The 21,155-nt window shown below is 49.5% G+C and overlaps 1 protein-coding gene across 1 annotated transcript in view; it reads right to left on the reverse strand.

The window, feature by feature from the left end:
• The window catches only part of RGS3 (regulator of G-protein signaling 3), a 136,978-nt gene that overhangs the window by 50,427 nt on the left and 65,396 nt on the right, over window positions 1-21,155 (reverse strand). The window contains 1 exon segment of the mRNA XM_011998501.1: window positions 13,991-14,113. Coding sequence (XP_011853891.1) covers window positions 13,991-14,113 — 123 coding nt within the window.

Here is a 21,155-nt window from a genome sequence, read left to right on the forward strand (position 1 = left end):
CAAGTGTGTGAATACACAAAAAATTATTGAATTGTGTACTTTAAATGGGTGAATTGTATGGCATTTGAATTAAATCTCAATAAAACTACTCTAAAACAAATTATAGATATGACTAATAGTCAGAAACATCTGTAGTTTAAAGAAATTATAAAAATAAAAGGCTAACATACAAATATCCTTATTATAGAAAGAGCTCTTTGTGAATTAATAATTAAACTATAAAAGTCCCAACAGAAAAATGAGCAAAAGACTCGCACAGGCTATTCCCAAAAGAGGCAACACAAGTGACTAGAAGGCATATAAATAAATGTTCAACATCTCTAATAATGAAAAAAAGAACCTATTAAAAAATGTATATACCGCGTTGGTAATGATGAGGGGGAATAAACATTTTCTTATCCAGACTATCTCAGTTTGCTTGATTTGACAAGATTTTCAGTGCTAAAAAGGGAAAATCCCAGGCAAAGCAGGATGAGCTGGTCAATCTAGATGAGATTAGAAATCAGTACAACCTTTCTGCAGGGTAATTTGGCAATAGGATCAATAATCTATTTTATAAATATATAACCTTTGACCCAAAACTCTACTAACGGGCGTTTATTTTAACAAAACATTCATTCATTCAACAAATATTTGTTTATTTAGTTCCTTTTTGAAATGAAGTTTCACTCTGTTGCCCAGGCTGGAATGCAGTGGCACAATCTCGGCTCACTGCAACCTCCACATCCCAAGTTCAAGTGATTCTCCCACCTCAGCCTCCCCAGTAGCTGGGACTACAGGCATGCACCACCATGCCTGGCTAATTTTTGTATTTTTTGGTAGAGACAGTGTTTCACCAAGTTGGCTAGGCTGGTCTCGAACTCCTGACCTCAGTGATCCACCCACCTTGGTCTCCCAAAGTGGTGGGATTACAGGCATGAGCCACTGCACCCAACAAATATTTATTTAGAGTCAAATGTGTACTAGGTGTTGAGCTGGATGCTGGGGATGCCAAGATACACCTAAGAGGATTTTTTTTTTTTTTCATTCAGAGACAGGGTCTCACTGCTGGAGTGCAGTGGTGTAATCATAGCTCACTGTAACCTCGAACTCAGGCTCAAGCCATCCTCCCACCTCAGCCTCCTGTACAAGGACTTTCATCTGAGGTTTTTGTAACAAAGAAAAATTGCAAGCAACCTGAATGATAAACAACTGAAGATTACTTAAATAAAGCATGTTTCATCTACACAATGAAATACTCCACAGGCACTAAAAATGATGTTGTAGAAGAATATTTATTGAAATGGAAACATGGATACACTACGCTGTTAAATGGGGGAGAAAAAGCAGGTTAGAAAATTGCACCAGTAACCCCAATTTGCAAATAAGATATATGTATGTATAAACGAATGCCTGACAGGACACATTCCAAAATGTTAACAGTGGTTTATCTCTGGGTGCTGGGATTAAGGATGAACTTCATTCCCTGTTCTTGGTTCATCTGTATTAAATGTTTTCTTCATAATAAACATCAATCACATGGATTACTTTTGCTACAACACAACAACAACAACAACAAAAGTCAACTGCATTAAAACAAACAAACAAAGAAAAAAACAACTTCCCATGCCCCATGAGTGGAGGCCCCAAGGAAGGGGGTTATAGAAAGTCAGATACATGTTCATGGCTTGGTTTTGCAACAAGAGCTACTATTAAGTACCTACTGCATGCCAGGCATTACGACAGATCCCCTTTGATCTTCATAAGACCGCAGTGAAATCAGTGTTCTTGTCTCATTTTACAGATGTTCTGTGACCCACCAGTAATCCCATGGCTAGTGAGAGGAAGAGCTAGGATTTGAACCCTGGCCTGTCTGTCTCTAAACCTGTAGGAGTCTGCTACCACCTCAGTTGCCTCTGTTCCTGGGGAGGGGCAGGGAAAGATCCTGAGCTACTAAGGCCTCTGTCCTGCAGGCCAGATCTAGGCTGGTCCTTGTCCTTCCTCCCTGCAGACAGTCCAAAGAAAGGAGGACAAGTCAGCAAGGGAGGGGACACCAGCAAGAGGAGGTGTCGCACTGGACAGTCGGCTGGCTGAGGTCAGGGCTCAGGATGGGCTAGCCGGGGACTCCTCGCCTGCCAGGCGACTCTCAGGAAGCCTGACCACATCCGGTCCCAGGAGTTCCCAGGCTCTGTGCGCCCAAAGGCAGTGACAACAAACCTCACAAGGCCTGCAGCCACTGTGCTGAAACAGCCAGGGAAAAACGGCCTGCCAACTGGGCCCTTCTCCCTGGGTTTGCTTGCCACCAGCCAGTGCTTTCTGCTCTCCGGGCCTCCAGGGCCTCCTCGCCTGTATGAGGAGGGGGTGTGAGAGCTGATGGCTCCAGGACCCTCCCAGATGGAATTATGTGACTCCATGGGACTTCCGCACATCGGGCCTGGCAGGAAGAGGAAGGGGGTGAGGTCTCCCCACCCAGCTCCTGAAGGAGCCCCCTCCTCTTCCCCTCAGCTCCATTCCCACTGCTATTTTTAGAACAGACCTCAGGGAGCGTCTCCACCAGTCCAGCCATGCTCCTAGCTGCAGGTAAAACACAGCAGCCCCATTCATTCTGCTCCAGCAAGCACACGCCAGGAATTTACAGACAAGCCAGAGGACTAGACAACCTCTCCCCACACCATTAGCTGAGCTGCTTTCTCACTATTTCCATTACAGCCCATCATGGTGACTTGTATTTCCTAAGGCCAACACAGTGAGTTGCTGAGTGAGACAACTCTGAGACCATCTGTGCCCCTCCTCCACCCCCAGCCCAGCAGAATCTTCAGAAGTCACCAACTACATGCCCTTGGCCAAGTTTCTGCCTCTTTCACTTGGTTTCTACGGTCTAGCTTGTTAATCAATTGATCTCAGTGAGGGAGGGAGGAGGCTTTCCAGCTCCATGTTCAAAGTTTCTAGGGTTCTACCAATATTCTAGTCACTCATAAAATAAATGTTATATTCCCAAAGTCCACCTGAGTATTGATTATAGGCCTCTGAATGCATTTTCCCACTCAAAAGTATGTTATAAATGGTGGTCAGCTTCCTAGGCCAGCCTACTTAACCCTTAATAGTCTTCCATCAAGCAGAAAGAGTAGAAAACCATATTGCAATAATAGACTTAAACCAAAACAGAAACCCACTAACATTTAGGACAATTTTCTTGAAAATTTATCTTGGGTAGGGTTATCCCAGCAGAAGTGGGTAGGTACTAAAGGTAATGAAAAAGTCAATGGCAACTTATGGGGAAGAGTCTGAAGGAGACTTCTGACCACACCAGAAATGAAAGGACTGCAAACCAGTGACCACAAATTCCACACGGAAATTAGCCTGATGCATTGGACTGGGAGTTGGAAAGGTTAAAGAATGTACTTGCATACATACTCGGTTGGTGCCAAAGTAATTGCAGTTCTCATCATTACTTTTAATGGAAAACACCACAATTACTTTTGCACCAACCTATATATACGTGAAGTTGAAACAAAAGAGTTCAGTGTGTGTGCCCAGCCACCTGAGCAGAAAGGAAGGAGGGAATGGGAAGATACAGGGTTGGAGAGCCCGTCTTGTGCTGGCCTCCCACGAGGGAGGCTGGAAGAGGCACCTCTAGGGGAAAGGAGGCAGTAATGTGCTCATAATTTGGGTGTCTGTGATGAGGACCACTTTCTGTCTAAAATATACCTATGTGTGATGAGTACATGATGAATATACACCAGGAACAACATTTGCATAGGGCCATACACATATACTCTGTTTCAATGTGAAAACTAAAATGCCTGTTCCCTTTCTTCTTTTCGCCTGGTATTAGAGTACTGAGGCTTTGCAGTCTGCCCATTCTCCCCTCTGAAATCCCTCATGGAGCTGTTTCTATGGAACACCTATGTGTCTCCAGACAGTGACTGTGATGAAGAACCTAGCCAATTCTCCCCCTAGACCAGGATCTCCACCTTTTCTGAGGGGAGTAGCTACTTTATCATACTCATCTTTATTGTTATATCCTGATAATCTGGAATCAGATGACTCCTGGAGACCATCTGAATTCAACTCCCTCATTTTTCTCGGTAAAGGAACGGATGATCAGAGATGTGAAGCAATTTACTCAAGGTCACATGGTGAGTACCAGCAAAATCAGGACTCAAGGCAAGATTTTCAGAATCGCCCGCTGGTTTTCTCTGCGAGCAAGGGGCCCGGTGAGAGGTAAGCTCCGCAACCCACAGCAGCAGCTCCAACTGGGTTTCCTTTCCCTCTGGGAATTCCCCAGCGTCAGCATGGGAACACGGTGGTATCCATGACCCTGAAGTGAAACTGGTCAGACCTTCATAAACCAAGTGTAGATCCATGCTCTGGTCTCCACAAAGCTGAGGTGCAACAGAAAAAGCTCTGAATCCAAAGAATCAGGAGACCTGAGCTCTGGTTCTGGCTTGATACTAACCTTTCTCATGATCCTGGCCAGGTCATTTCTCTTTTTGCACCTGTTTCCTCGTCTAGTTCTAGAATATAAGAGAGTTGAACTGGACAGCCTAATTCAATCCTACCTCTACAGAGCACCTACTATGGACCAAACAACAATAGAACCAAAGACAAATAAAATATAACATCCACTTGCTCCCAAGAAGGAAGCTCATAGTCATCCAAGTGCTAACGATGAATTGTGCTAAGGCAGAAAAAGTACTCTGGGAATCACGAAGGGGGAAGTCAGGACTCCTGATGCGTGCCTGAGAAAGGTGTTCTCAGAGGAGCCACTAAGCCTCGAAGGTTGAGGATTACATCCGGCGGGGACAGCCAAGCAGGGCAGTCAACATCAGGCAGATCAAACACCCTAACTGTGAATGTCTACAGTGAGTTTAGAGAAGGGGAAATAGTGCAGTGTGGCTGGGCTCCAGGTGCAAAGCAGGAGTGTAGTGCTACCAAGGAGAGCCTGGAAAGCCAAGCTTTATTCTGAAGACAGTGGCCTCCCACAATGGTCTTTAAGCAGGAGTGTAACAGCCCAGCCTCCCTGGCCCTCCCAGCTTGGATGGTCCGCACTTACAGGAAAGCTGTATAGCTAAATAATCCAAAGCAGGTGCCCTGGAGCTGGGCTGCCCAAGTTTCAATCCTAGCCACCCACTAGCTGTGTGACCTTGGGCACGTTTCTTAACTTCTCTGAGACTCAGCGTCTTCATCTCTAAATTGGGCATAGTGAGAGTAAATGTGTAACAGGGATAACACATCTCATAAGTCTGCATGAGGATTAGATGAGACAGGGTAGGTGAGAAGCTTGGCCCTGTGCCTGGCTCCTCTTGTAAGAGCCCATCAGATTACCTTCTGGTATCATTCTACCTTTAAAACCAAGGATCTGGGAACAGTTTGGAGGATGGATGGCTCTATTGAGAGAAAGTCTTCAGGGAAGAGAAGGCAAAGACAGGATAGAGGGTAAGGTTGCACTGTCTTCTTCAGGAGCTAAAAAAGACAATAGCAAGACAGCTGAGACCAAGAGCAAGACAGCGAAGAAGGCAGTCTGTCCACCAATAGGGCAGCAGCAGGGAACGGGGAGGAGAGCTGGAGGCTGCCTGGAAACAGCTTTTTAGGGAGAAGAGTCTGCATCTCTTGGGGGAGATGGCTGAAATCAGATCCAATTCCCTGTTATTCAGGGCTGAGAGTCTAAATCAGTCAATTAGCAAAACCTGGGCACAAAACCTGACAGGTTCAGCATGGGCAGGCTCTCTCCCTGCCCTCAGCTGGTCTCAGGTCAAAGGCCTCCTTCCAGTACTTAAGCTGGGCACAAGCCACCCTGAGCCTGAAGTTATACCTCTTTGCCTTTGGCCAACATTCCATCACTGCCAAGCACTTCAGGACTCTGTCTGCTGATCCTTTTGATGCCAAATTCAAAAGGGGAAGGGGTATAAGCTACCCATTCCAGAGCTCCCCGAGAACCTGTCTTAAGGAGCTCAATCTGATCTCTCATTTTAGTCTTTTTTCAAATCTTGTGGGAAGCTATTGATCTTTTCAGCCTGTGCCACCCTCAGGAAAATGCATTCTGGAAGTTTATTCTCCACTGGGTGGAAATTAAGGCATCTCATTTTATTTATCCTAAAAGCATCCCCTCTACAGCTTGATGGGCCACAGCTTCTGACATGCCGGATATCCCTCTCTTGCCTCTTCCTGGAGATGATTGATTTCTCTTACTTCTGTCCCTAAAAGGCAAACCTTTTTATCTGAAATGAGCGGTAGATGAGATTCAAAGGCCTCGGCTTGAGGGCAAGCTTGGCCCTTGCCAGCTGTGTGACCTAGGATAAAACATCTAACTTCTCAGAGCCTTGGTCTCTTTCACCCATAAAACAAGGCTGCTGGGAGGCTGAGGGGAGATCATGCCTGGGGACCCCAGTTGCTGTCTCCAAAGTTCAGGCTCTCACTGTGGGGCTTTCGCTGTGGGGAGTCCTTCCACATTGCAAAACTGCCTGCATCTTCACTTTGCAAAACCCTCTTGGTGCCTTGGTGCCATGTGTGACAAATGAGGACTTTGGTGGGAGAATTCATGGGGAAAAAATAAAGAATAAAAATACAAGACATGTATAAATAAATGTCATTATTTCCAAAAGGTCTGCAATGTCCCAACTCCCAAATGGCCAAAAGACCCAGGTCAGCAGAGATCCAGGACTGATGGCTTACAGGATAGATGAAGAGTTTTAAAAGACCCAGAGCCTGAGGCATTAAAAAACAAACAAACAAACAAACGTGAAAATAGGATCAGAGAGTCGGGGGTGAGTGGTGAACTAAAGAATAACTTTGTATTCAAGTTGCACAGATGGTCTTTCCAACAATAAATGGTTGTGCTCCCATCCTCCCAGCTCCTGGGCCTAAGACACCAAACCAAGACAATTGGCCCATCAGGAAAGAGGCCATTGTGTGCTTCTTAGCATGATTTATGTAGTAGGGAGGGGCTCGGCAATGCTTCCCGTGACTATAGCTCTCAAGTGCAATTTCGATAGCTTGTTCATCATCCTGGACAGCTAGGATGGACTGGGATGCTGGACAGCAGTGGCCATCAGGTCATGTTTCATCTTCTTGAGCCTGTGGAGCCAAATTAATTGTTCCATCGATTTGAGAGGCAGAGCAGCAACGGTGCTATGGCTCACCACAGTCACTGCCCAAGGCCCACCAGGAACTGATGTCTGCTTCCCTAACAGCTGGGCCTGGGACCCTGATGTGAGCATCTGCTCGACTCAGCAGCTTGTCAGGACAGGCTGGGTGAAAAGTCCTGTCCCCAGGGCTGTGTGCTGCATTCAGATTGTCCATTTCTTTGTGGCCAGAGCTTCTGTCCTCTGCACCTGTCTGGTAGACACAGGTAGGTCACCAGGTCCAGGAGAGACGAGCTTGCTGCCTTCCCAGACAGGCGAGTCTCCTGTGCCTCACATTCCCCTTATGTCCTTTTGTAAGGGAATCAAATGAAATCAAAGTGCAGCTTGCTGTCTGTGCAGACCCAGCTGCTCAGCCTCTCACAATTCCCCCCCGGCAGGCTGAGCCCTGGAAGACAGAGATACTGTGTATCACTGGTCCCAGTCCAGGCAGCGTCTACTCCCCTGCTGGGTGGGGGGCATTGGTCTGGTCACGGGCAGATCCAGCCCATCCCCTATTAGACTGCTGAGTCAATATGTCTGATCTTTCCTAGGTTGAGAGGAGGATAAGTGGGAGGTAAGGGGTGTATTCTCCTCTAGGCCACTATTTTTGGGGTTCAAGTGGCCATAGCAGCTGAGCAAGCTCACAGGGGCACAAGAACCTCTCTCTTAAGATGCTGAGGTCTTACACAACATGAAGAATGTCCACGGTCAGGCAGCCTCTCTGGCCTGAGCCAGCCCTCAGCCTCTCTGATCCTCTTTTCCTATGCAAGTGACTCTAATCCTCTTGATACACTTTTGCCCATGAGCCGTGCAGCAGGCAGTCAGTGGGGTGGGCTCATACTGCTGTCCCCTTGGTTGGTCTTCCTTCAGCCCTGTGGCAGGACAGTCTCCACTAGAGCTGCTAGGCCACCTCCAGCCCAGTCCCTGGCCCTTGGGAGCCCCACAGAAAGCAAGCCAAGTCAGTTTCCAGGGCACTGTGTGCCAGCTTCTATCACAATGCTCAGCATAGGACGGAAAGACAGCACAGCGGCCCCTGCTAAGGCCTGGGCAGCCGTGAACTCTTCCACCTAGCCCAGGCCGAGCACTCACTGCTCCCAACTTCCAGGAACATTCCTAGAACTCAGCACTGGCCCCCTACCCAGGCCTGGCCAAAAAGTGGCTCTGTGAGGAAGGTCCTAATCCTCAATCACATCCACTGAGAGAGGGGCCATTGAGGAGGAGGGTAGGCAGGGGGATGAGGCAGGGAGTCATCTCTTCTCCTCCAGAGCCTGGCATTCAGGTACCCACCTCCCCAGCCACCATCCAGCACAAGCCACCAGGACAGACCTCACCTGGTTAACTGAACGAGCCCTCTAACTGATCTCACACCCACTTGGGTCCCTCCTATGTGTAAACTGATCTTGTAGAAATGTACCTGCAACTACCTTCCTCAAAAGCCTTCAATGGCTCCCCAGTGTATCTAGAATGAAATCAACAAGACATCAACCACCAAACCCTGCACAGTCAGGCCCTCGCCCACTGTGTCTTGCCCCTCACTAAGCTCCAGCCACACTGGCCTGCTTGCCATTCCTCCAGCCCGCTGAGCTCCTTCCCATCTCAGGGACTCTCCACGTGCTATTCCATCTACCAGGAACACTCTTCCCCAAGTCCAGGACTGGCTCCTTCCTCTCCAACGTTTAAAAGTTATGTCCTTCCCCATCTCCACCCCCACACACAGTAATCTAAGTACAATTCCCTCTTGAAGAAATCTGTGTTTTCCTTCACAGATGATCACAGCTTGCCATCATGTATGTGCATGTGTGTGTTGGTGCTGACTTATTTAGTGCTCACTCCCAGCTGGACTGAAATCTTGATGACAGCGAGACGGTATCCGACTTTTTCTCCACAGTATACCCAGCTCCTAGCACAGAGCCTGGCATAAAGTAGATGCACCCGACATATCCATCGAATGAATGAGCCAATGTGTACAGGTGGAAAATGAGTGAATGGGCAGAGATGTCCTCTGGCAGCAGCAGATCATGGCATTGTTCTTCATCAGGGTGACTTCTCCCAACCTCTCCTGCTGCCCCCAAGGCAGGTCCAGGAGCCATCACTGGAAGTCCAGATGTGGAATGTCCTCCTCCTCCTCCTCCTTGGAAGGAAGAAGCCTCTGAGTCCTCTCCTCTTGGGGCTTTCTGCTGCCAGTCTCTGCATGCCCACAAGGCCTCTCACACCACTGTGGTCCTTCTGTTGACGCACCCTTGGGACCACTCCCTTCAGATGACCCTAGGCCCACCATCTTGGTCCTCTGTTTTGGGTCCAGTTGAGGTGAGGTTACTGTGTGGTAGGGGATGCCCAAGAAAGGGTTAAGTTGCCAGAAGCAGAGTCCCGCCCTTGGGTTTGCTCAGCCAATCAGAGTCTGTCCTGATGAGGTAAAGCTTCTATCCTGGGTGGCATTGGTTGAGTTGACCGGCCCCATCTCCTGCTGGAGAGAGCCGAAAGGGTGGAGTTTCTGTGGAACCAGACAGAACTGGAATTAGCTCGCTTTCTACTCAGGCCGGGCTGCCTGACTGCAGGACCTGCCTCTGCTCCTTTCTAATGCACTCACACACCCTGGCATCTCCAGGGCTGTCTCTAGTGGCCCCAGTGGAGATGACAAGGTGGCACGCACCTCACTGTCACATCTGGGAGAAGTCTTAGAGCCAGAGCAGACAAGGAGGCCTCAGTTTCCCTGCCTGGCCCCTGGAATATGGCAGGTGTCTACCAGGAAGTGACATGGAGCAGTTGTCACATGTGCTCCGAGCACCAGCAGCAGCTTCAGTGAACAAGGCCCCGATGAATCTTCCCATATGGGCAGCACTTTAAGACCATGACAGTGAGAATGATAGCGGCTAGTTCAGAGTTCATCTTGCATGCCACTTTGCAAAGCACATCCTGAGTTCAATCCTCACAAGAAGCCTCTTAATCCATCCACTTTACTGATGCAAAAACTGAGTCTCAGAGAGGCTAAGTGGCTCACCTGAGGTCACATCGCTTACTACGTTATTTTGAACTATCTGTCATGTCTGTCTCCGCCACCAGACTGATCTCCTGAGGAAAGGGAGTGATGAATTGTTCTGTGTGTCCCCCCAGTGGAGCACAGGACCTGCCCTGAGAACAGGGCCAGGTCCCACTGCACTGTGTCTGCCCTTATCCTAAGGGCTCGGTTTCCATGCTTCTCAGAAGGCTTCCTGGAGCCCAGCGCAGCACCAGGCACATGAAGGGTACTGAGCAGGAGGCTCATGGCATAGATGATGCTTGGATAGCCAGGACCCCACTGGATCCTTCTTAGGACCCGCAAGCATGGCTTTCATGCTTAGATCACCACTCCAGTGCCCTCCTCACCTCTCTCCTATTAGGAGAATTCCATAGGGACAGGGACCAGGTCTCATTCATCTCTGTGACCCCAAAGGATCTAAACCAGTATCTGGCACTGAGAAGGCGTTTATTATGTATATTTGCTTGAATAATCAAAAGAATATATAACTGCCTCTCCCTTCTAGCTTAGAACCTGAATGGCCACAGGTGGGCCTGGCTCTGGGTTATTCTAGATTAGAAGCCTCGCAGCAGTTCCCCATGCAGGGAGTTTAGTACAAGAATTCCCAGGCAGAAGAAGAAAGGTAGGTGGCCCCCAGCTACAGATAATGAAGCAACAGAGGGGCAGAGCTCTGAAGAGGAAGGAGGGGGTGATGAACAGGAGTAGGAAGTTGAGACAAGAGAGAAAGTAGTTCATTTATTTCTACAAGAAATGGAGACTAGATGGCCCCTGGCCCTCGGCTTTCACGAAAATCACAAGGCTTGGAGAGACAGAAAGAGCCATGAGCCCAGTGCCCAGATGGGACTACTGAGGCCACAGCAGTTAGTGGCTGCTGAAGGTCCCACAGCAAGGGTGCGACCTCCCAACTGTTCTTTAAGTCCATCTTCCCCTGACTCCCTCCACCTTCCCAACAAGCATATATTTCATCTTTAAGGTAAATTGCACTTACTATGTTTTGTGAATTTGGGAAGAGCTTTATATTCCTTAAGATATTTAAAGAAGCCCCCACATCTGGGTGTCAGCAGACACTATTGAAAGGAGCATGGAAGTTTGGGGAGTTGCCTTACAAACCCCCTTTTGCCTGAGAGGCATTTGGGTGGGGCAGGGGTAGGGTGGGGGGGGGGTCTAGTCAGTGTTTTCCTTTGTTCAGCAGAAGGTGGAGCATCCGCAGAAAGAAGAAAGAACACAGAAAAGCCATTCAAAGGTGTGCTACTCTTGAGGTCAGGAGTTCGAGACCAGCCTGGCCAACATGGTGAAACCCCATCTCTACTAAAAATACAAAAATTAGCCAGGCATGGTGGCATGTGCCTGGGGTCCCAGCCACTCAGGAGGCTGAGGCACGAGAATCACCTGAACCCAGGAGGCAGAGGTTGCAGTGACCTGAGATCGCACCACTGCACCCCAGCCTGGCTGACAGAGCGACACTCCATCTCAGAGCAAATCGGTCCAGCAGGACCCTTACACCTGAAGAGCAAGCAGTCAGCCTCCGAGCTCTGCTTGGCCCTTCTTCTTCTGCCCTGGAGACGGAGACCTTAGTGGCCAGCCCTTGGTAAAGAGGTTCCTGGTCAGCCCGAGGCTGCCAGGACCTGATGGAACTGAGCACAAGTGGACAATGCTGTGGACCAGCTGGACAGCCAGGTGGGCCCTGTCAGTAAGGTTGCTAAAGCACTGCTAGAACTACCTAGGGCTGGAGAGAATCGTATTTACTGGAATTCCTCTCAGGAAGCATTCCGTAAGTGTCTAGAAGGAGTAAGTTGCTAAGACTCTTTGCATGTGCATGCTGGCGGTAGGGATGGGGAAGGCTGAGCAGTGAGACCTCTAGGGCCTGCCTGACAAAAGACAGTTGTATCATGGGCTTCTGAGGAGGGTGGCCCAAGTGGGGTGTGCCGTTGTGGCGCCAGGCCCAGTTCTTAGGCCTGGGAGATAATTCTGAGGCTGTCCCAGCACTCGGGCCCCCTCCTTCATCCTTCTCCTGTCCAGCACACAGCTTCTCCATGGAACACGCATTTGAAGAGTTTGGGTTTGAAGACGTGTCCAAACTGCTCTGCCCAGGATTCCCATACATCCTAGTGTGGCCCTGAAGCCAGGCCTCAAACCCTCGGGCCCTTCCAGGGTCAGCCAGCCAAGCCCACAGCCCTTCAGGGACCAGAGCCTGACCCAGAAACAGCCTGCCTTCAGTCACCCTCTGTCCTCCCGAACCTGAAGATGGAGAGATTCTCCAAGGTATTGAGAAGGCTGCTGCTAACACACTCCAAAGTCAGCAAACTCTGATGGTGAGGCACAAAGAGCTCTTTCCCCGAGAAGACGAGGCACAAGCCCAAAGGAAAACAAACTGAGGGCATGGGTTCAGCCATTCGACGTCCCAGGGGCCACCCCAATGAAGAAGAGTGGCCTGGATTCTGACTGTGACCAACCCAGGATCAGTGGGGCAGGGCAACCTATAGGCATGGTGACAGGTTTCTGCTCAGTAGAAGAACCTGACAGTGGCAACCAGCCAGTGTTGCAACAAACCACCTGGGGCTGGGCAGGGGGCAATGCATTCCCCACAGCTATGGTTGAGCGAGTGCCTACTGCATACCAGGCACTGTGCTATAGCCCGTATATGCACCCTCTCATTTCATTCTCACAACAACACTTTGAGGGAAGGATTATTGTCCCAGGTTACTGGTGGGGACATCAAAGCACAGAGCAGCAAAGTGACTTTCCCAAGTTCCCACTGCCAGTTGGTGGTAGAGGGTGGCTCAGAAGTCCGTGCTCTTCCTACTGTCTTCCCTCATCCAAGTTATTCTTGCCACTAGCTAGTGTAAAACAAGAGAACGTTCACAGCTAAGATGATGTAATTCTCAGACCCTCACTCCTTTCGGGAATAGCTGGGGAGCTGCTGTCCACCACTGGCCCTCAGAAGAGGTTGCCAACTGCCTCTTCCCCACCTCCTGCCTCAGAAGGCCTGACCCCCACTGCCCCTGCATAGGCCTGCTGCCCATGGCATGGGGGCCTGAGCGCACCAGGGAGAAGCAAAAAGGCCAGCAAGTTCATAGGCTGCAGCTCTCTTTCATCTCTCCTCTTCCCCCAGATCCAGCAGAGCAACCACCTCAGCAACTTTTGCAGCCAACCAGACCCAATTCCCAAATGCCCAGCACTCTTAGCAAGAGAAGGGACCCGAATGACTCACAAATGAGGTAATATAACTGGATGTTGTGGCTGGCATCGGAGTGTCAAAGGGGAAGGCTGTGTGGTCCAGCTCCTATTCTATCCCCTCTCCCCAGGCACTGGATGGGCTGAGCAGTGCCTGGCCCAGAACAGCCTCCCCCTGGGAGTCTCTAATCTTCCCTGATGCTCCTGCCAGCCAGTCCCCAGCCCCCAGCAGTCGGCTATACTTGGCTCTGGCCCACATGGAACTATACAGCATACAACAGCTTCTGCCACAAACATCCCCTCTATCACATCCGCCTGGGGCCAATGTTAAACATGTGCTGCCCCTGGGCACAGGCTACCCAATGGCAGAGGTGAACACATGCCAGGCAGCATCAGGGAGGCCAGCCCAAATTAAACCTTGCCATAGGCAAACCGAAGAACAGAGTGCAGAACTGATGGGCCACGCTTAATTTGGCTCTGTCGTTCTACATGAGCACTGTCAGACCCACTCAGCAGACCCAATGACATGCCAAGGGGGAGAGACATTCGGGCACAGGCCCCCGCTTGCCAAGAGCTCATTGCCCAGAGCCAAGTTGGAAGCTCAGGCTGGCCCCCAGCTCAATGCAGAGGCTCAAGGGTCCAGGCTGGCTGAGGGGAAACAAGGCAGTCAGGCCACAGCCACTGTCAAGGCCCTTACCTTGCTGTCCGGGGGCGACGCTGCCAGCTGTTGCTGCTTGGCGATGTTCTCCGACAGGCACCAGCACACTCTCTTCTTCTGCTCCTGCGAGTGCGCTTCCAAAGTGAATAAGCACTCTGCCTTCTGACGTCAGGGAAAATAGAGAAATGGACAGTCAGGGCTGCTCCCTGGTTCAGGGGGCTCCCAGGCCCAAGCCCATCCCTGTGCTCCAGAGGGTGAGGCTGCAGGCGGGAGGGGAGTGTCCGCCAAAAGCCGCAAATGCACACTAATCCCCAGTGACATCGAGGCAGCCAGAGGCGCAGGGAAGTGGGTTCAAGGGCCAGCTGGCGAGCTGTTGGCCCACAGGTTGGGGGAGGGGAGGGAGTCAGTGGCTCCCAACACAGCAGAAGCCTGTGAAGAGCTGCAGGACAGAGCCGATGAGGTCACCCCTAGGGGCAGGCAGCACAAAGCAGCAGCTGGGAGAGCACGTGGGGAGCCCAGAGGGCCAGGGCCTCGGGCTGATGCTCTGTGGAGCCAGGAACCCTCCCCACCTCCCCTGGCTCACAGAACCCATCTCCCTCACAGCGCTCTCCTCTGATCCCAAGGCCAAGGCTGAACGGGTGGTTGGACGGGCATACCAATAGAACCCAAATAGCAACTCAGGGCCCTCTGGAAAGTCTTTGACGGGCAGGGTCATGTGGCCCTTTGCAGCCCCACTGCCCAGCACATGATCTCGGTCTAATTAGTGACTGTTCGGCTCAGTCGAGGGAAGCAACATCCCCGGCACTGCTGACATTTAGGTCCCGCTTCACTGTTTAACCTTGTTAAGTACTACAGTCTCCTCTCCCCAACTAAACTATAAACCCCTTCTAGAAAGGCCTTTTTCATCTAGGCCTTGTATAGTGCTTAGCAAGCAATGGCCTTGGTAAGCTCTGGTTGCCAGGAGGGACTTCTGGGATGAGGTGAAATCTAGGTCAGCTTTGGCACAAGCACCAGGGAGCTTCAGGGACCCAGAGAGTCGCCCCTAAAGCAGTCAGAGTGTGCTAGGGGTGGGGTAGGGATGGTGGTACATGCCCAGGGTTGCCATCCACAACCGGGTACTCTCATCAGGGGATTACAAGCTCTGTCTGCCTCCACTGGAATTTGATTATAACCCCAAAGGGCTACGATTAGATGAACTCAGCCAGGGAGCTAAGAGCATCAGCTGATCCCTTGGAACAGAAAAAAAAAAAAAAAAAAAAAAAAAAAAGACAGTGTTTCTATCCAGCCCTTTCTCATTTTGCAGTTGGACAGGCCTGGTTTGAATCCGAGCTGGGCCACTTCCCAGCTGCCAACCTCAGGAAAGTCCCAAGCTGCCTGTGAAATGGGGATATAATGGCATCACTTGGCTTTCAGAGCTACTAGGAGGGCAAGCAAGGAGGACAACAATCAGGCCTCAACAAACAGTCACTAGTATTACTATTCAGCAATTCATTTGTTTAATAACTATTTATTGACTGGGCGCAGTGGCCCATGCCTGTAATCCCAGCACTTTGGGAGGCCAAGGTGGGTGGATCATGAGGTCAGGTGTTCAAGAACAGCCTGGCCAACATGGTGAAACCTCGTCTCTACTAAAAATACAAAAATTCGCCGGCATGGTGGCACACGCCTGTAATCCCAGCTACTCAGGAGGCTGAGGCAGGAGACTCACTTGAACCTGGCAGGTAGAGGTTGCGGTAAGCCAGGATCATACCACTGTACCCCAGCCTGGGTGACAAAGCCAGACTCAGCCTGGGTGACAGAGCAAGACTCAGCCTTGAAAATAAAATAAAATAAAATAAAATAACTATTTATTGAGCACCTGCTCTGTGACAGGGATAGTCCTAGGCATTGGAAATAAAGAGGTAAATGAGACAGACTAAGCATGGGCTCTCAGGTTAGGGGCAAATACAACAATATTTATTATTTATACAAATAAACAATTAAAGAAATAATATATAGCTCTCCCTATCCATGGGTTCTACATCCATGGATTCCACCAACAGAGGATGAAAATTATTTGAAAAAATATTATAGGCTGGTCACAGTGGCTCCCATCCGTAAACAAGCATTTTGGGAGGCCAAGGCAGGGGGATCATTTGCGCCCAGGAGTTCCAGACAAGCCTGGGAAACACAGTGACACCCAGTCTCTACAAAAGTTAAAAAAAAAAAAATTAGTTGGGTGTGGTGGTGTGCGCTTGTAGTCCCAGCTACTTGGGAGGCTGAGGTGGGAGGATTGCTGAAGCCCAGGAGCTTGAGGCTACAGTGAGCAATGATTGTGCCACTGCACTCCAGCCTGGGTGACAGAGCAGACCTTGTCTCAAAAAAAAAAAAAAAAAAAAATTCATCTGAACTAAATATGTACAGATACCTTTTCCTGCCATTATTCCCTAAACAATACAGTTTAGCAACTATTTACACAGCACTTACATTGTATTAGGTATTATAAGTAATCTAAAGATGATTTAAAGTATATGGAAGGATGTGTATAGGTTATATGTAAATACTACCCCATTTTGTATCCAGGACTTGAACATCTTTGGACTTTGGTATCTGTGGGGTCCTGGAACAAATCCCTGGTGGATACTGAGGGACAGCTGTAATTACAACTTGTGAAAATGTCATCAAGGTCATAAAGGGAGACGTCGTACTTGAGGTGATCAGAAAAAGGCCTCTTATACAGGCCTTTTATACAGGCCAATACACAAGCTAAGCTAAGACATAACAGTAAGAAGGGGCCAGCAAAAACAATGTTTGGGAGAAGCTGTTCCAGAAACAGCGAATGCAGGTCTTGAGCTGGGGTGGACTATCGCATCAGATGATAGCATCTAGGGACTTCTTCTACCCTACATCCGACCCAACCCTTAGGAATGCCACCCTTCAGAGTGGAGGCACATCCCACGCTGAGTGCCAGCCATTCCTCTCAGGCCCAAAAGTGCTCAGAAGTTGATCTTCCTAAAAGCATTTGGGGAAAGAGGAAAGAAAGCCCTGCCCACTGGTTTCAGGGAACTGGGTGGTGCGCTGAGGCACTCCTGGAGCTTCCACTTAACAGCTTCCCTCCGCTGACCAGAACCCTCTAGCCCATGGCAGGGGAAGGATATGGCCAGCAGAAGATCCCAAGATTTCCCAGGGAGAAGCCAGGTGAGGCAGATGCTGACCAGAAGGCTCTCTGCTCCCTGTCTCCAGTGTTCTCATGTAAAGGTTGGGGGTGAGGCAGGAACTGTGGTCCCTTCCAGCTTGGAAAAGCCATCACTCCATGAACCTGGCCCTGGCCCAAGCCTCCCAGTCCTGCTTCTACCCAGCTGGGTGGGCTTTAGCCCATTCCTTAATCTCTCTGAGCCTCCATGTCCTCTTCTCTTTCTGTTCTGAAGCAGGAATTCTGCCTTACTAATAATTCCTTTTGTCTAACTATCAATTTTAAAAAAGAATTTTCCAGCTGGGCACGGTGGCTCATGCCTGCAATCCCAGCACTCTAAGAGGCCGAGGCAGGCGGATCATCTGAGGTCAGGAGTTTGACCAGTCTGGCCAACATGATGAAACACCGTCTCTACTAAAAATACAAAAATTAGCCAGGCATGGTGGTGTGCACCTGTAATCCCAGCTACTCGGGAGGCTGGGGCAGGAGAATCACTTGAACCCAGGAGGCAGAGGTTGCAGTGAGCTGAGATCGCACCATTGTACTCCGGCCTGGGTGACAGAGTGAGACTCTGTCTCAAAAAAAAGAAAAAGAACTTTCCCAGCCATGATCTCATGTTGATCTCGGCAATGCAGTGAAGAGGCAGGGATGGTATGGATTGTTGTCCCCATTTTATAGAAGGGAATGGCCAAGGTTCAGAGCAGCTAAGGACCTCCCTGAGTCTCATCGCCAATGAGGAGCAGAGCTGCAGCTCAAAGCCTTGGAGAACCACATGCTGGGATCTCATCTCCAACACCTGGGGAGGTCTCATCACCTGGTCAGGCTGCCACATCTGTGGCTGGCAGGAATGTTCCCCTTGCAGACTAGACCAAGAGGCAACAAGAATGCAAAGCCTCCAGGAGAAATTCTGTAGGTAGCTGGGTCTCAGAGCAGCTGCAGAGTTCGCTGGCAGCTTTTTGGATAACTGTCCACTGCTCTAAGCTCCAGGATGGGGTCCCCCTCCCTACAAAAGTATGGAAAAGTTCCCCCCTTGCTGGGAGGGCCTCTCACAGTGAGAGCCACCTACCCTCAATACAGAGGCAGCCCCCTCAAATCCCATGCCCTGCACAGTGCTAAGACACTTACCAGTGATACCTTGACACTTCTTCCAACAACTTTGCAAAGTAACAGCCGTGATTTTGCCCGTTTTATTGACACCACAAGAACCACCCTCCGCTGCCCTGCACTATGGGAATCTCCTTCGGAAAGCCGTATTTCTTCACCTGAGATAGTGACCATATTGCCTGTCTCAACAGCAGAGTGTAGGGCTGGGTCTCTGGCTCTCAGAGCTTGAAGCTGTAATACTAGAGGACCCAGAAGGCTTCCAAGGCAGGGGCAGAACTGGCTGGCTTAGACGGGCAAACATTTTTGGGAGACCTAAGCTTTGGTCTCTCTCTCTTGGCCAGGCCAAGAGAGAGAGCACTAAGCCAGCTCCCTCCAGGGAGGCTGAATTCCCATCTGCCTAAATCTGTCTAATTGGGGACACTCATTACCTTCCTGGCTTCCCTCACAAGTAACCCATCTCTTTTAATCCAGGGTGTGATCCAACTCGTCGGTCTCAACACTGATGCCCACTGTGCCCTCAATACCAGGCTCTGGGGTCAAGGCCATAAGCCGCCCTGAAGGCCTCTTCATGTAACTCACTCAGACGGTGCCTCCTGACTATGGAGTGGTCAGCCAAGCACAGACCTTTCAGATCCACTGGCCCTGGCCCAGAAGCACTGGGCACAGACCTGTGTATTTAAACACGGGCATCCTGAAATTCAACCAGACACCAAGCTCCTCTTGACCTCTTTAAAATCCCCTCTTGCCTTACCTCCTTGCTCCTGAATTAACTATATCTTTGTAAAAACCAAAACCTCTTCAGCCATAAATTAAGTTGGTTCATTTGCTTTGATAAAAATTCTGTCATTTAATTCAGTTCTCCTAATGACCCTATAACATAGGTAGGAAGGAAAGCAGCTGCTACCATTTTTCACATGAGAAAACAAAGGCTCAAAGAGGTTATGTCACTGGCCCCAGGAGGTCTTGGGAGAGAGAGATTCACTGTTTGTCTTCTGCCTCCTCCAGAGCCTGTGATCTTACCATATTTGTATAACTGTATATGCACATTACAAAGAATATGAGCTATTCCTCTTAGCTTTCTTTTTAAAAGACCAATAAATCATTTGTGATTTCTCTAATGGAGAGTAAATGAATATGAAAAGCCCTTCCCCTTACTTTGAAATTGACAATAACAGTAGCTACCATTTATTGAGCCCTCGTTGTGTGCCAGGCTCTGTGCTAAGTGCTTTGGATGCAAGTCTTACTGAATCTCATTTAATCATTACCACAACCCTGCAGGGTAGGCCTCCATCAGCCCCATTTCAGAGATGAGTTTGTAACTTGCCCCAGATCACTCAGAAAATGGAAGAGCCAAGATTCAAATCTAGGTCTTCCTAACTCCAAAAGTCTTAAATTAATGGAGCCAACATCAGAGTGTAGGTTAGAGAATAGTCCCCGACCAATGTGCCCATGGACCCAACTGACTTCAGAGCCCCCTGTGTTCTGAAGCCAACTGTGGGCTGCATCTGTCCAGTGGATTTGCAGGAACTGAGAAACACACCTGTCCGGGCAATAGAGACCCAGAGCCCAGGACTACTTTAGGATAACACCACCCAGGACCTTGCAGCTAGAGAACAATCAGAGCTGCCACCACCCAGGCAATTGGGCCTTTCTCAATGCAGAGTCAAAAAATGTCTCCAAATCCTGATTCTCTTTTTCTTCTCTGGGTGCCACCTGCCTGTCAGGCAATGAAGAGAAATCACTTTTCAGAAGTTCCAACTAAGATGTGAGTTTCAGGCTCTTGATAGGATCCAAAACCACACATGTTAAGAGTGGCCCAGGCTACAGAGCAAACAGACATCTTGTCTTCCCTGAATTACAGATGTGCTTCTCCTAAATAGCAACCCACTAAGAGAAGGGAGAGGCTTCTAGCTGCCTGTAAGCTCAATCCCACAGCCCCTGGGGATCAGATCACCTGGCACTTTACTGAAACAAAAAGCCCCAAATCAATATCCCTTCACAATCTCTGGAAGCTGGGAGATCACAGATCCCAGGAAACCAATAGAGCAGAAGTCCTTTTCTCTGGGAAACACTAACCCAACCTGGCAGGAAGCTCTATTGGCATTAAAGAACCTGGAGCCTCCTTTCAGGGACTGCCCCAGAGAATCAGAACCCAGTGTGGTGAGGCTGGAGGAGGAGCCTAGCCTGGTCATGGCTTCTCCTCTCTGCTTGGTTGGCTCTGTGGAACTAAACACCCTCCAGCACTGAAGTGATTCCACCAGCCACTTCCTGTACCCCAAGGGGAATGTGGCTGACACAGGGGAGGACATCCAATGCCCTCTTGGTCCTCAGGTCTGCATTTCAGGCAGCCCAGTTCCCCAGCGGTGTCCACTGCCTCTTTGGAACTCTCTGCCCTCCGCTAAAGCTAACTTCACATCAACTGTCTTCTCCTCCAGGGGGCTGTTGAAAGACTCTCTCTTGGCCTCGCACTTCTTAGCCAGAAACTGAAGGAATGGTTTTCAGTCACAAACTGTGTACAATTCCTTCTCAAAGGGGTGTGTTCCTCTTGGCCAGTCAATACAGACCATGTCCCACCTCCCACAAAACAGGTTCCCTGGACTGTTGCATGAGACAAACAAGCGAAGGCAGAGGGCAGAAATGTGTCTAATGCATCCTTGCTTGGAACAGACACTGCCCTGCGGTGAACAGAAAATTCACTGAAAATTGAAAAGTATTTGTATAGCTCAGTGGCTCTCAATTTTTTCATCTTCAAGGATCTCTTGAGGGAAACCCCAGCCTGAATGATATTTTATCTACCAAGCCATATCAAGTAATAAGTTACTTGCCAGATGTTGCTCAGCAAAGGCATAGCACTGCCTATCTAAGCTTCTGATCAGACTGAGATAACCAGGAATCTCAGTTGCTCAGCAAAGGCACAGCACTGCCTAT

The sequence above is a fragment of the Mandrillus leucophaeus genome, unplaced genomic scaffold (assembly GCF_000951045.1).
Source record: "Mandrillus leucophaeus isolate KB7577 unplaced genomic scaffold, Mleu.le_1.0 Scaffold572, whole genome shotgun sequence".
Classification (NCBI taxonomy): Eukaryota; Metazoa; Chordata; class Mammalia; order Primates; family Cercopithecidae; genus Mandrillus; species Mandrillus leucophaeus.